This window comes from Metopolophium dirhodum, chromosome 1 (genome assembly GCF_019925205.1).
Source record: "Metopolophium dirhodum isolate CAU chromosome 1, ASM1992520v1, whole genome shotgun sequence".
NCBI classification, from domain to species: Eukaryota; Metazoa; Arthropoda; class Insecta; order Hemiptera; family Aphididae; genus Metopolophium; species Metopolophium dirhodum.
Window position 1 is genome coordinate 17,306,548 of NC_083560.1, and position 13,653 is coordinate 17,320,200.

The 13,653-nt window shown below is 27.3% G+C and overlaps 1 protein-coding gene and 1 pseudogene across 1 annotated transcript; both read left to right on the forward strand.

Moving 5' to 3' along the window:
- The first annotated feature begins 271 nt into the window (after positions 1–271).
- On the forward strand, positions 272–3,339 carry LOC132933516 (kelch-like protein 2; annotated as a pseudogene).
- Positions 3,340–6,567: 3,228 nt separating this feature from the next.
- LOC132933524 (kelch-like protein 2) lies at positions 6,568–9,922 on the forward strand. The gene is made up of 10 exons (XM_060999806.1): positions 6,568–6,683; positions 6,748–6,878; positions 7,072–7,234; positions 7,303–7,399; positions 7,859–8,015; positions 8,084–8,193; positions 8,254–8,532; positions 9,205–9,351; positions 9,412–9,670; positions 9,744–9,922. The coding sequence occupies exons 1-10, from the start codon at positions 6,568–6,570 to the stop codon at positions 9,920–9,922; spliced, it is 1,638 nt and encodes a 545-aa protein (XP_060855789.1).
- The last annotated feature ends 3,731 nt before the right edge of the window (positions 9,923–13,653 follow it).

Genomic DNA, 13,653 nt, shown 5'->3' on the forward strand with positions numbered 1-13,653 from the left:
CTTGCATAAGACCCATAATAATATAGGCACATTATTTTTATTACTTGTAAGTTATTTAAACCATTATTTATATTTATTGTAACTTTTAAGTTTCTTAAAAATTTAGTATTTATTGGAATTATATAATTGGTATTTATCCTCTCTTTTAATTTTGTGTCTTGCATCTTACTAACATAAACTTGGTAATGACCAATAACTATAGATGACTATAGTGCATAAACATTTTTACCGTGTTTTAAAATAAAAATAAAATATTATATGAATTACAGAGATGGGTGGAAAATCAATGCAACATTTAGCATGTGAAGGTAAAAAATTCATATCAATAACATTTCAAAATAGCTCACTCTTGGTGGAAATATTTAGAGTGACTTCATTTAGGGGCTAGCAAAATTAAAATGTAACAAAATATGTTTGTTTTTAGAGATGAATTGTTATGTGATATCAAGATGGAAACAGATGATGGTAGAATCGTTCATGGACACAAAGTTATTTAAGCATCAGCTAGTCCATATTTTCTGGCCATGTTCACTAATGCTAATGAAAAAGATAAAGAGCACATTTATATGAAATCTTTAGAATATACATCTTTTGAACTCATAATAAGTTATATTTACACCGGAAAAATAAGGTCACTCGAACTAGAACTATTTACAGTCCTGCAATCTCTACGAAAGTATGCAGTGACTTAATTTAGTGGCTTGCAAAATTAAAATGTAATAAAAATGTTTGTTTTTAGAGATGAATTTTATTGTTATGTGATATCAAGATGGAAACAGATGACGGTAGAATTGTTCATGGACACAAAGTTGTGTTAGCATCAGCTAGTCCATATTTCCTAGCCATGTTCACTAATTTTATTGAAAAGGATAAATATCACATTTATATAAAATCTTTAGAATATATATCTTTGGAACTTATAATAAATTATATTTACACCGGAAAAATAATTGTCAATGAAGAAAATGTATTGGTATGATACATTACATATTAATTATATTTGATTTGTTATATATTTTTAAAAAAATTATTTAAATTTGTTGTTGTTGATTTTTCAAAGATTTGTTAACAGCTGCAAAATTTTTGTCAATAAACTATATAAAAGACATATGTACTGAATTTTTGGGAACACAATTGGATCCTTCCAGTGGCATTAAAATCTACCGATTTGCTGACTTCTACAACTGTACAGAATTGAAAGAATGTTCTGAAGCATATATTAAAACACAGTTTAAGTATGATTTACATAAATTAATTGTCTTATTCAATTATTATTAACCTACATTGTGATTATTATTTTCAGAGAAGTGGTTAAATATGATGATTTTTTATGTTTATCTCCTCAAGAATTAATTGAAATAATTGCCAGTAATGACCTTAATGCTCCATTAGAACAAAATGTAAGAAAACTAAAACTACACATTTTTATGTTTTATTATTTTGGGCTAAATATGGTTCAATTTGCTATAGGTATAACTATTATATTATAACTTATATTTTGGCTGCTTAAATATGAAATACATTATGCACAATATCAATTGTTACATTGGTAGTTGTCCCGTGTAGGGATAGTTTCTAAACACAAATAATATGCATAACATATTAAATCTCTAAAGATGTTATATATTTTTTATGTTTTATGTTTCTTACAATTAACTATGGTCTATAGCTATTAAATTACAAATAATAAGACTTAATATGATTCAACTACCTATAAAAACTATTCACAATATTATTTGGAATTTAAATAATACACTAATAAAAATAATACTCATATTTAAAATTTTATTTTAATGCTACATATACCTAGTAGATAAGACATAGCATACAATAAAAAAAAAAACTTCTCAAAAACCCTACAAGACACCCTTTGATAAAACCAATAACCTATAAGTATTAGTTATTAGGTCCCTCTATGCAAATTTAATAGTATTAAGCAAAATAAAAAAAAATATGAAGCGGTGATCATACATAACTACATTTTGTTATGTATTAATTAAATTGTATTTATGTGTTATAGGTATTTGAAATTGTAATAAATTGGGTACAACACAAATTGGATAATAGAAAACAATATTTCAAAAATGTACTAGCTTATGTAAGATTGCTATTGATACCAAATGAATATCTTTTAAATAACATAGTTGAACATCCTCTTATTGAAATAAGTCCTGAATGAATGTTTTTCCTTAATTAACTATTTTATTTTTAATTTAGTATTATTTTAAAATTATTATATTTGTAGGTAAAAATGATGTAAATTATGCTTTACATTTCAATTTTGTCAAGACTCTCCAAAAAATCACCATACCACATAAAATTTGCTGTACATGGAGGTCAGGTAACTTAAACAAAGTATGTTTCTGTATTGATTAATTTATTTTTACAAATTTATGATATATATTTTTTTTTTTTAGATTATTCTTAGTCTACGTTGGGGTTTAAAAAATAATTATATTTACTGGTATAACCCAGTTACCACCAAATGGAAAATCACCTAAAAAATCAGTCAGAACCTCCATGGAACTGGGAGAATCATATCAATGAAAAATCAATTTGTTGTAATAGTACAAGGTGACTGTATAATTAGCAAAATTCTTGATTTGTCTTTAGCAGAACCTTGTTGGATACAAATGCCTCACATGAGAATTAATATATCTGAATTTGGAGTTGCTTTAATAAACCACTGTGTATATGTCATAAGTTAAACCAAACTGATTATTTTCCATAATGTATTGCTAAAGATATGGTGATGAGAGACACAAATAAAAATTAAAAACAAAAAAAAACAAAAAACACACATAATTATTATAAATCAATACATTGATCCTTCCGCTGAGAATCTAATAATTGTTTGGTTCGCTTTTCATTATTATGACTTTCACATACATGTAGTAGGTACTTAATAGTTTTATTATATTATATAATGTTCTTTTGGGGTTGTTTATTTTAGTACTTTTCCAAACCAAACCAATGTATTGCTATTGGTCGCTATACAGAAGCAGGATATTGTAAGTCTGTAGAGGCCTATAAACCAAGTGATGACTTTTGGACTTGTATGGCTGATTTACATTTAGAACAAATGAGTAAGTGTTTAAATATTTTTTTGAATAAAATATTTTTTAAAAAGTATTTAAATTAAATTCTCCTTTTAATATAGAAGTAGTCACATTGCATGGTTTAATATATGTTATGGATGAAATACAAGATAAAAAACATAACAATTCTGTAGAAATCTACAATCCCAAGACTAATACATGGAAATCAATTGAGTCCCCGATAAAGGGTAGAGGAGCCTATAATGGTGCAGTAGTCATCGATAAGGCACCATATTTGTAAACGAATGAACATTTTTTAACCTAAATGCTCTCATGGTTCGTCTTTATAATACAATCTTTTTGTGTATTTAGTGTATGAAAATATTTTTTTTGTTGTTTTTTATAAATTTAAAGTTGGAGGATGAACTGTAGGTATTTATCATTTGTGTGAATCCATAGGTAATAATGTCCTATGTAAGTCTATCCAAAATCAAACATGTCCAATGTAAACACTCCTTTCCAAAGTTATTTAAATAAAATATACGATAAATATACAGATTAAATAGATAACTATATACATACCCAACTAAAAATGTATGAATCATATTTTAAAAAATCTATAACTTATATTTGTATATGATGATAAAATATAGATACTTAACATAATATTAATATTTATTATTAGATATATTACCTACCTACCTTAAATTTATTAATTCAAATGATAAACATTTAACATCATTTTAAATACTCCCATCATTATTATATATACTCCACATAAACATATATACGTGTAGAAAATGAAGAACAAAACACCTAACTAAATACCACTTATCAATTTATCGATAATAGTAATATCAGCTGTCAAATAGGTACCACAGTAGAAGCACCTAAAATAATTTTGTTGTTATTAATTCCAAGCCATTCCTGTTCGACGCACATACATTCTCAAAATATGTTGAAATAATGAAGCGAGGATCCTTCAACCACTATATTATCCTACTTATCTTTTATTAATAATACTCCCCACCTGCAAGTGGATTAGGATTAGCCATTCAATATGGCATACTAGGTGGTTTATTTAATAAACTAAAATCATTTCAGAGTTAGTAAACTAACATAGGAAAGTGGAAATCACTCAGCTGAACTCTTAGTATTTTATGTATCTAACCAATATTAAAAATTGTTCAGTGACAGTTACTATTAAATTGTTTCAAAATAGCTATAGCTATTTATTTTATCAAAATAAAAAGTAATCTGGCTGTAGTAAATATAAAATGTAAAAAACAGATACCTAATTTGTTAAAGGTAATTCTATTACTCCATAACATGAAACCGGGTTTTATTATTTATTCAAAACAATTCATTAACACGAAATACAGCTGCTGAAGGAATAACTGAACTAGCAAGCAATTTGTGTAATCAAATTAAAATTAAAATACCTACATTCGAATATTTTTCAATCACTTGTGATGAAAGTACCCATATTGGTGGCACAGCTCAGTTACCTGCGTTCTTTCGTGCTTATGATATGGAATTAAATATGTTTAAGATTTATCGGAAATTATACCCATGTTTGATACTACTTATTGCAAGTTTTGCGCGTCAGTGCACGTACGTCACGTGTTTAACCGGGGGAAGATAATATTGTACGTACCTATGTATATACAAACAATGGCGGACGGTTCGGTCGAGAGCAAGTCATTGCTCGGCTGGTCGAGAAAACGTGATACCGGTCCGATCCATTACAAATTAAATAGGTAGGTATGACAGCAATATTCGGGTTTTGAAACAAATCGCGCATCTTTACTCCACCCAGCTTTGTACTGTGACGTAAGCATTTCTCCGTTTCTCGATGATGGTGTACGCAGCGATCGCCGCCGCCGCTGAAGTCTCTACTCTCTACCACCACAACCCCGCTCAACAGGTTTGGGAAATGGTTACGTCACAGACATGCGTATCACGAGTTGACATACCTATTCAATACGAAGAGTCTGGGTTTTTGAAATGATTTGACAGCCTGCCGTCAAGGTAGGTAACATCATGATATAAACCGTTCACAAAATCTACTCCTAATAATAATACGCACAATATGAATGAACGCGTAAATGAACGAGCTATCAAATTTACTATGGGTCATGGTTCAAAGTAATGCGTATTGTTATATTTTCCGAAAGAGGTAAGAATCACAATGTAATTATTAATGACCATTAATTTGTAATAATTTACGACTGTTGAAGTTGGCAACAATCGCGACCGAATGTGCGGCCATATGACTTTGGATATGTAGTTGAAGTCTCCCTAATATTTATTATTCGGTATCTCTCAAAATCAAAGTACGTGGTGTGAATAGTGTAATATTTTGTGACTTGTGTATTACCCACTTGGTATTAGGAAAGTGTCCGTCAGAAAAGAGTTATCAAAAATAGTCTGTAATAGCCTACATTATCTTTTATCTATGCGATACGCCTAGTGTATTAACATTCAGTTACAAAATATGTCCATGTCACAAACTCATAAAGGTAATTCATAATTTTAAATGTATAATGAAAAACATTGTATTGAATAATCAATAATTCTTAATACATACATTTATAGCTACCTATATCAGTTAATTGTAAATTTGTTTCAGAATAATCTTTAATCAAGTATATTTTTAATACCATTTGTGTCACTGAGTTGTGTTGAAGTAAACAACAATAATCCATAGGTAAGGAAATCATCAAAATCAACTATATTGAATCCAATAATGTTTGAATAACACAATTTTCTTTTTTCGTATGGCCCTATGCCTGGGAATAGGCCCGACCGCCTAGTTCCGATGCCAATTTGACAAGAATAACACAATCGCTTAGCGTTTTTAATTAAAAAAATAATTTGTTTCCATGTTATGAAGTAACTTATGATTTAAATAATTTTATTGTCATGTTAAGTTGATTTTTTTTCCTAAAACCACTAATATAAAATATATTCTATTAAGTAAAAATAATTTATAGAAAAAAAATATCAATAATTGGAAATCTCAAATATTATTTATAAATATTATAAGTGAAAAATAATAATTTATAATTATGGTTAAAATATTGCATTTACACAGAATATAAAATTATATTAAGGATAACGGCATCATTGAAAAAAAAAATATATAGGTAACTATTTTCTCAGCATCGCATACTCGTTTGTATACTCATTAATCATTATTAATAGTTATTAATTAGGTATTTTTTTTTTTATTTATTCAGAGAATTACAACGGCATCAAATAATATTTGATATTATACTTGTATGTGTAGGTAATTAATGCTATCCTAATAATTAATTTGGTTAAACCATTATTTATATTTATTGTAACTTTTTAACCTCTTAAAAATGTAGTATTTATTGGAATTATATTAATGGTATTTATCATATCTTTTAATTGTTGACTTATACCTTACTAACTTAAACTTTGTAATAATCAATAAATATAGATAACTATAGTGTCTAAACATTTTTACCGTGTTTTAAAAGACTATATTTGAATAATAGACATGGGTGAAAAAGCTATGCAACATTTACCATGTGAAGGTAAAAAATTCAAATCAATAACATTTCAAAATAGCTCACTCTCGGTGGAAGTATTTAGAGCCCTGCAATCTTTACGAAAGTATGTAGTGACTTCATTTAGGGGCTAGCAAAATTAAAATGTAACAAAATATGTTTGTTTTTAGAGATGAATTGTTATGTGATATAAAGATGGAAACAGATGACGGTAGAATCATTTATGGACACAAAGTTGTTTTAGCATCAGCTTGTCCATATTTCCTGGCCATGTTCACTAACTTTAATGAAAAGGATAAAGGTCACATTCATATAAAATCTTTAGATTATACATCTTTGGAACTCATAATAAATTATATTTACACCGGAAAAATAATTGTCAATGAAGAAAATGTATTGGTATGATACAATATTTATTATATTTGATTTGTTATATATTTTTATAAAAATTATTTTATTTTGTTTTTGTTAAATTCTCAAGGTTTTGTTATCAGCTGCAAATTTCTTGTCAATGGACTATATAAAAGATAAATGTACTAAATTTTTGGAAACACAATTGGCTCCGTCCAATTGTATTAAAACCAAACGATTTGCTGACTTACACGACTGTACAAAATTGAAAGCATGTTCTGAAGCATATATTAAAACACAGTTTTTGTATGATTTACATAAGTTAATTGTCTTGTTCAATTATTATTAACCTACATTGTGATTATTATTTTCAGAGAAGTGGTTAAATATGATGATTTTTTATATTTATCTCCTGAAGAATTAATTGAAATAATTACCAGTAATGACCTTAATGCTCCACTGGAACAAAATGTAAGCGTATTAATATTACACATTTTATATTTTATTTTTTTGAGCTAAATATTGTTCAATTTGCTACAAGTATAAGTGCTATTTAACTTATATTGTGGGATGTATAATATGAATTACGTTTTGCACAATATAAACTTTTACATTGGCGGTTGTCCCATGTATGGATATAAATTATACGCAAAATAATATATTAAATGTCTAAAGGTGTTATATATGTTTATGTTTTATGTTTCTTACAATATAAATAGTGTAACTATTAAATTACAAACAATAAAATAAAAAAAAACTCAAATGCCCTACAAGACACCCTATGATAATACCAATAACCTATAAGTATTAGTTATTAGATCCAGCTATGCAAATTTAGTACTATTGAGCAAAAAAAAAAAAAATTGAAACTCTGATTATATATTACTACATTTTATTATGTATAAATTAAATTGTATTTATGTGTTATAGGTGTTTGAAACTGTTATAAATTGGGTACAACACGAATCGGATAGTAGAAAACAATATTTCAAAAATATACTGGCTCATGTAAGATTGCCATTAATACCAACTGAATATCTTTTAAATAATGTAGTTGGACATTCACTCATTGAAATAAGTCCTGAATGTATGTTTTTCCTTAATTAATTATTTTATTTTTAATTTAGTATTATTTTAAAATTATTATATTTGTAGGTAAAAATTATGTAAATTATGCTTTGAATTTTAATTTCATAAAGACTTTACAAAAAATCACCATACCAAATAAAATTTGCTGTACACGGAGGTCTGGTAACTTAAACAAAGTATGTTTCTGTATTGATTAAATTACCTTTAAAATTATATGATGTATTTATTTATTTTAGATTATTCTTATGCTAAGTTGGGCTGATGAAGAGACTTATATAAACTGGTATGACCCAGCAACAAACAAGTGGAACGTCACGTCAAAATTCTGTCAGAACCGTGGAACTGGGAGTATCATGTTAATAAAACATCAATTTATTGTTTTAGTACAACCTTATTGCAGAACAAGTGAAATTATTGATTTATTTTCACTAAAACCTCGTTGGATACCAATGCCTCTTATGAAAGTTAATCGACGAGATTTTGGAGTTGGCTTAATAAATCACTGTGTATATATCGTAAGTTATACCAAACTGATTATTTTCCATGATGTATTGCTAAAAATATTTGTGGGAGCAATCCTTTTTCACACAGATTGGTAACAATAGTAAAAATCTTATCATTAAATAAAAAAAAGTGCGTTTGTGGATGTCACGCTGATGTACAGTAGGTTACAAGTGTGTCACTGTAGTGGTATGACTCCCACCCTCCCAAAGCATCAACTATATTACATTTTCTATCAGAAAAGATGCTGTTGAAGACAGTTTCAGCATTTTACTGTTCTACAAGGCTCTGCTGAGAATCTAATAATTATTTGGTTCGCTTTTCATTATTATTTCCTTGCAGCCATTATTATGACTTTCACATACATGTAGTAGGTACTTAATAGTTTTGTAAATTATGTTCATTTGTGGATGTTTATTTTAGTACTTTTCCAAACCAAACCAACTAAAACGTTAATGGAGAGGATGATTAGATAATAATTTCATTTTTGAATACTTGAATTACAAGAACGTCATAACATCTACTAAATTCCATATTATGATAACTAAAAGCAAAAAATAATCATAGAATATTTTGAATATAATATAGTGTAAAATGTATAAAAAAAAAATTGTAAATTGGGTGTGCATCCACCAATGCTTATTTAATATTATTAATATAATATAGGTATTTTATGAAAATTCTAGGTTGGTGGAATTGATAGTTGTTCTAGTTCTATAGTTAATAGTGTGGTGGTTTTCGATATCAATGTTCAAGAATGGCGAAGGGTTGCTAGTATGTCCAGTAAGAGAGGTTGTCCTGGTATCGGTGTACTCAATAATCTCTTATACGCGGTAAGTACATATTTAATTCATTTTTTCATTTTTCAATTTTTAATACATTACATTATATAGGTAGGAGGTTATGATTTTTCATCAGGGAATATGTATTTGAAATCGGTCGAATGTTATGATACCACAATTGGCATATGGAAACTAGTTGCAGAAATGTCCGAAGGTCGCAGTGATGTTAGTATAGGAGTTTTAGACGGTATTATATATGCTATTGGCGGTTATAATGAATTAGGATATTGTAAGGCTGTAGAGACATATAGACCAAGTGATGGCTTTTGGACTCGTATTGCTGATTTACATATGGAACGAATCCGTCCCGGTAAGTTATTAAATATTTTTTAGAAAAAAATATTTTTAAAAAAGTATTAATTTATATTCTTCTTTTAATATAGAAGTAGTCACATTACATGGTTTAATGTACGTTATGGCCGGAAGACCATTTAAACCACATAACGATTCTGTAGAAATCTACAACCCCAAGACCAATACATGGAAACTAATGGAGTCCTGTGTAAAGGGTAGAAGTGCCTTTAATAGTGCAGTAGTCATTGATAGGCCACCACATTTTTAAACGAACGAACAGTTTTTAACCTAAATGATCTCATGGTTGGTATTTGTAATACAATCTTATTATGTATATAGTTTATGATAATATATTTTTTGTTGTTACATGTATTTTGAAGTTGGATGTTGAACTGTAGGTATTTATCATTTGTAAATCTATAGGTAAAAATGTCCGTTATAAAATTATCAAAAATCAAACATGTCTGTGATAAAATTGACCAAAATCAAAAATGTCCAATGTAAACTCTCTTTGTCAAAGTTGATTCAATAAAAAATACGATAAATATACAGATTAAAATGATAATTATATACATACATAACTAAAAATGTGTGAATCAGATAAAATTAATAACTCATATTCCTATGTCATTATAAAAAATAGATACTTAATATATTGTTAATATTATTAGGTATATTACCTACCAATTAATTTAATTTTTAATACTTCCACCATTATTATATATACTCCACATAAACATATATACGTATAGAAAATTAAGAACAAAATACCTAACTAAATACCACAATAATTTATCGATAATAATAATATCAGCTGTCAAATAAGTACCACAGTGGAAGCGCCTAAAATAATTTTATTGGTATTAATTTCAAGACAGTCCTGTTCGACGCACATACATTCTTATAACTATATGTATAAGATATGTTCAACAACTATATTATCATACTTATAATTTATGAATAATACGCCTGTAAGGTACTCTATATATTTAATCGAATAAAATCAATTCAGAGATTGTAAACTAATATAAGAAAGTAGGAATAGTTGTCTTTAATGAGGTTTTTTTTAATGTATGATTTATTTGAAAAATGAAACCACATAATCAAGCATATGTACTTTAATCAATATATGGTTGTACTTCAATGTTAATTATTAAATACTAATTATGAAATGCAGTACATATAATACTATAACCATAGATATATACAACAACAAGATAGCCGTCGTTGTGTCTAAATCTTGAAATCGGCCGCCATTTATAAAGCAGGCAATGTTTACATTTATTTTACATTTATTTATATACATATATATTTATTTATACATATATACTGTGATAATATTATTTTGTTAACATCACCTGCTTTGAAAATGGCGGCTACCTTCGATAACAAGAAGGACTATCAACTATCTAGTTGTTGTATATATCTATGACTATAACATCAATCATTAAGCATTGGTCGTCGGTATATGTATTGTATTTAATCAGTGACAACAGTGCCCGGCGTGTTTTCAGTGGGAATTTTTTAAAATCTGAAATTACAACTGAGGTGGTACTCAAAATCGTTTCTGAAGTGAGATAGTTCAGTATTCCCTCACGTTTCCTGCTTGTTGTAAATAATAATTAATAATCAACAGTTTACAATATTTGGTATCCATGTTAAATATTCCATGTCAAATATAACTTTTTAAGTTGGATATAAGTATAAACTACACACAAACCTACAAATAATTATTAGAAACAAATTTATTTGGTCATTATTAAAATCAAGAAAAATGTATTAGACTTTTACTAATTTTTGAAAAGGTAGGTATTTTATTTTCACTGTTCAAATATAAATATGTTACACAGTATAACTTTATTGCTATTATATTTTTATTTTTACAATTTATTGTCATTGGAATTTAATTTGGAAGTGTATAATATGCGATGGTTACATACCTACTATAAGATATTTCTATGTTGTATTGGATTACATAATATAATTAGTATTAATTAAATCCTTTTGATGTCATATTTATTGATTAAACAATGCGTATATTATATACCTTAGTAAATATATAATTTGAAAATAGATACCTTATTTGTCTAACTCCATAATGTGAAACCTGGTTTTATTATTTATTTAAAATTATATAAGATAATTAGAATTACCTACTACCTACACTAATTTAAGTTACCTGATTCAAATTATAAGATCTTAATAAATTGTAGAATGATAAATGAGCTAGAAATGTTTAAATATAAATTTACCTTTGTATATTAAATGAAACTTTTGGAAATTGAGTTTTTAAAACTGTGATGAATAGTATTAGTATAATCATCAGAAATGTGTCATATTCTATAAAACATAATGAAAACAATTGATATATTGGATGTTAAATATGTATTTAAATATTAAATTATAATCATATTTAGTTATGAAAAAATATATATTATGAGACTTATAATTTGTCATTGAATCTAAATGTAATTCAAAATATGTTAAATAATTTAGAATGATCCCGGCATTTATTATACTAAAAATGTGTATACTAAAACTATAATTGATAAGTATGTTAATTTAAGATAATCGGGAATTAGAATTGTTATATGATGTTAAAGACAATAAACCTTTATTTTAATAAATAAAGTAGCGGAACAAAACCGGAATTTTTAATTAAAAAAGTTACTTTAGGTTCAAAAATAAAATAAATTTATTTACTATAATTTAATGGTATTACTGTTTTGTGTATAAACCATGTATGGTCATATGAGTTTTCTAATTTTTCTCATACTATTAACTAAACCTGCAACCCGAATAGAGGTATTTAAAATTATCATATTTTTCGGCGACTAAATTTTCATGAATCGGTACCGAAATTATTTGTAAACGATACGTTCATTTTTTTTCATCAAATAACCAGAACCGAACCGGAACAATTATTTTATTTTTGGAGATACCGGAACCGATACCGATAAATTCAAAATTTTCTAGTCCCACGTATATTTTCCTGAGGGGGGGAAAAGTATCATTTGGCAGGAGCCTTGCACTACATTTTCACGCTTTTTTATCCAACAAACAAAATGTTATTGATATTTATAGATATTTTATATATATAATTAAAAAAATTGAAAACTGACAATGTCCGTAAACAGCTCAAAAAGAGTCAGAATATTTTCAAAAATTTGCGGTGTATAGAAAATGAAAATATAAACATTCAGTAAAATTTTCATGTATCTACAGTTATTCGTTTTTGAATAACAATAAAATAACATAACCGCTACAAAATCACTAGGTACCGACATGAGATATCGAGTGATATGAATATCTTATATTGTAAGAATATGAACTTCAAGCGCTCATAAAAATTGAATTTGATTTGCTTGTAGAATTTTTTTTATTTGAAACTCAAATACCACACCCTTTTTAGGGTCCGTAGCCAAATGGCAGAAAACGGAACCCTTATGGATTCGTCATGTCTGTCTGTCTGTCTGTCTGTCTGTCTGTCTGTCTGTCCGTCCGTATGTCACAGCCACTTTTTTCCGAAACTATAAGAACTATACTGTTGAAACTTGGTAAGTAGATGTATTCGGTGAACCACATTAAAATTTTCACATAAAAATAGAAAAAAAAACAATACATTTTGGGGGTTCCCCATACTTAGAATTGAAACTCAACAATTTTTTTTCATTAAACCCATACGTGTAGGTATCCATGGATAGGTCTTCAAAAATTATATTGAGGTTTCTTATATAATTTATTTCTAAACTGAAAAGTGTGTGCGAGAGACACTTCCAAAGTGTTAAAATGTGTGTGTCCCCCTATAACTTCTAAAATAAGAGAATGATAAGACTAAAAAAAATATATTATGATGTACATTACCATGAAAACTTCCACCGAAAATCGGTTTGAACGAGATCTGGTAAGTTGTTTTTTTTTTTTAATACGTCATAAATCGTAAACCTCAATTTACCTTTCATTCAATCAACTCAAATATGAAAAAAAAAAACATTTAAT

Bases quoted from the DNA above. Each gene is read 5' to 3' on its own strand.
- LOC132933524 (XM_060999806.1), top strand. From the start codon at position 6,568: ATGGGTGAAAAAGCTATGCAACATTTACCATGTGAAGGTAAAAAATTC. The intron at 6,879-7,071 runs GTCACATTCATA...TTTTGTTATCAG, and splicing joins CTTTAATGAAAAGGATAAAG to CTGCAAATTTCTTGTCAATG. The intron at 8,194-8,253 runs GTATGTTTCTGT...TATTTATTTTAG, and splicing joins GGTCTGGTAACTTAAACAAA to ATTATTCTTATGCTAAGTTG.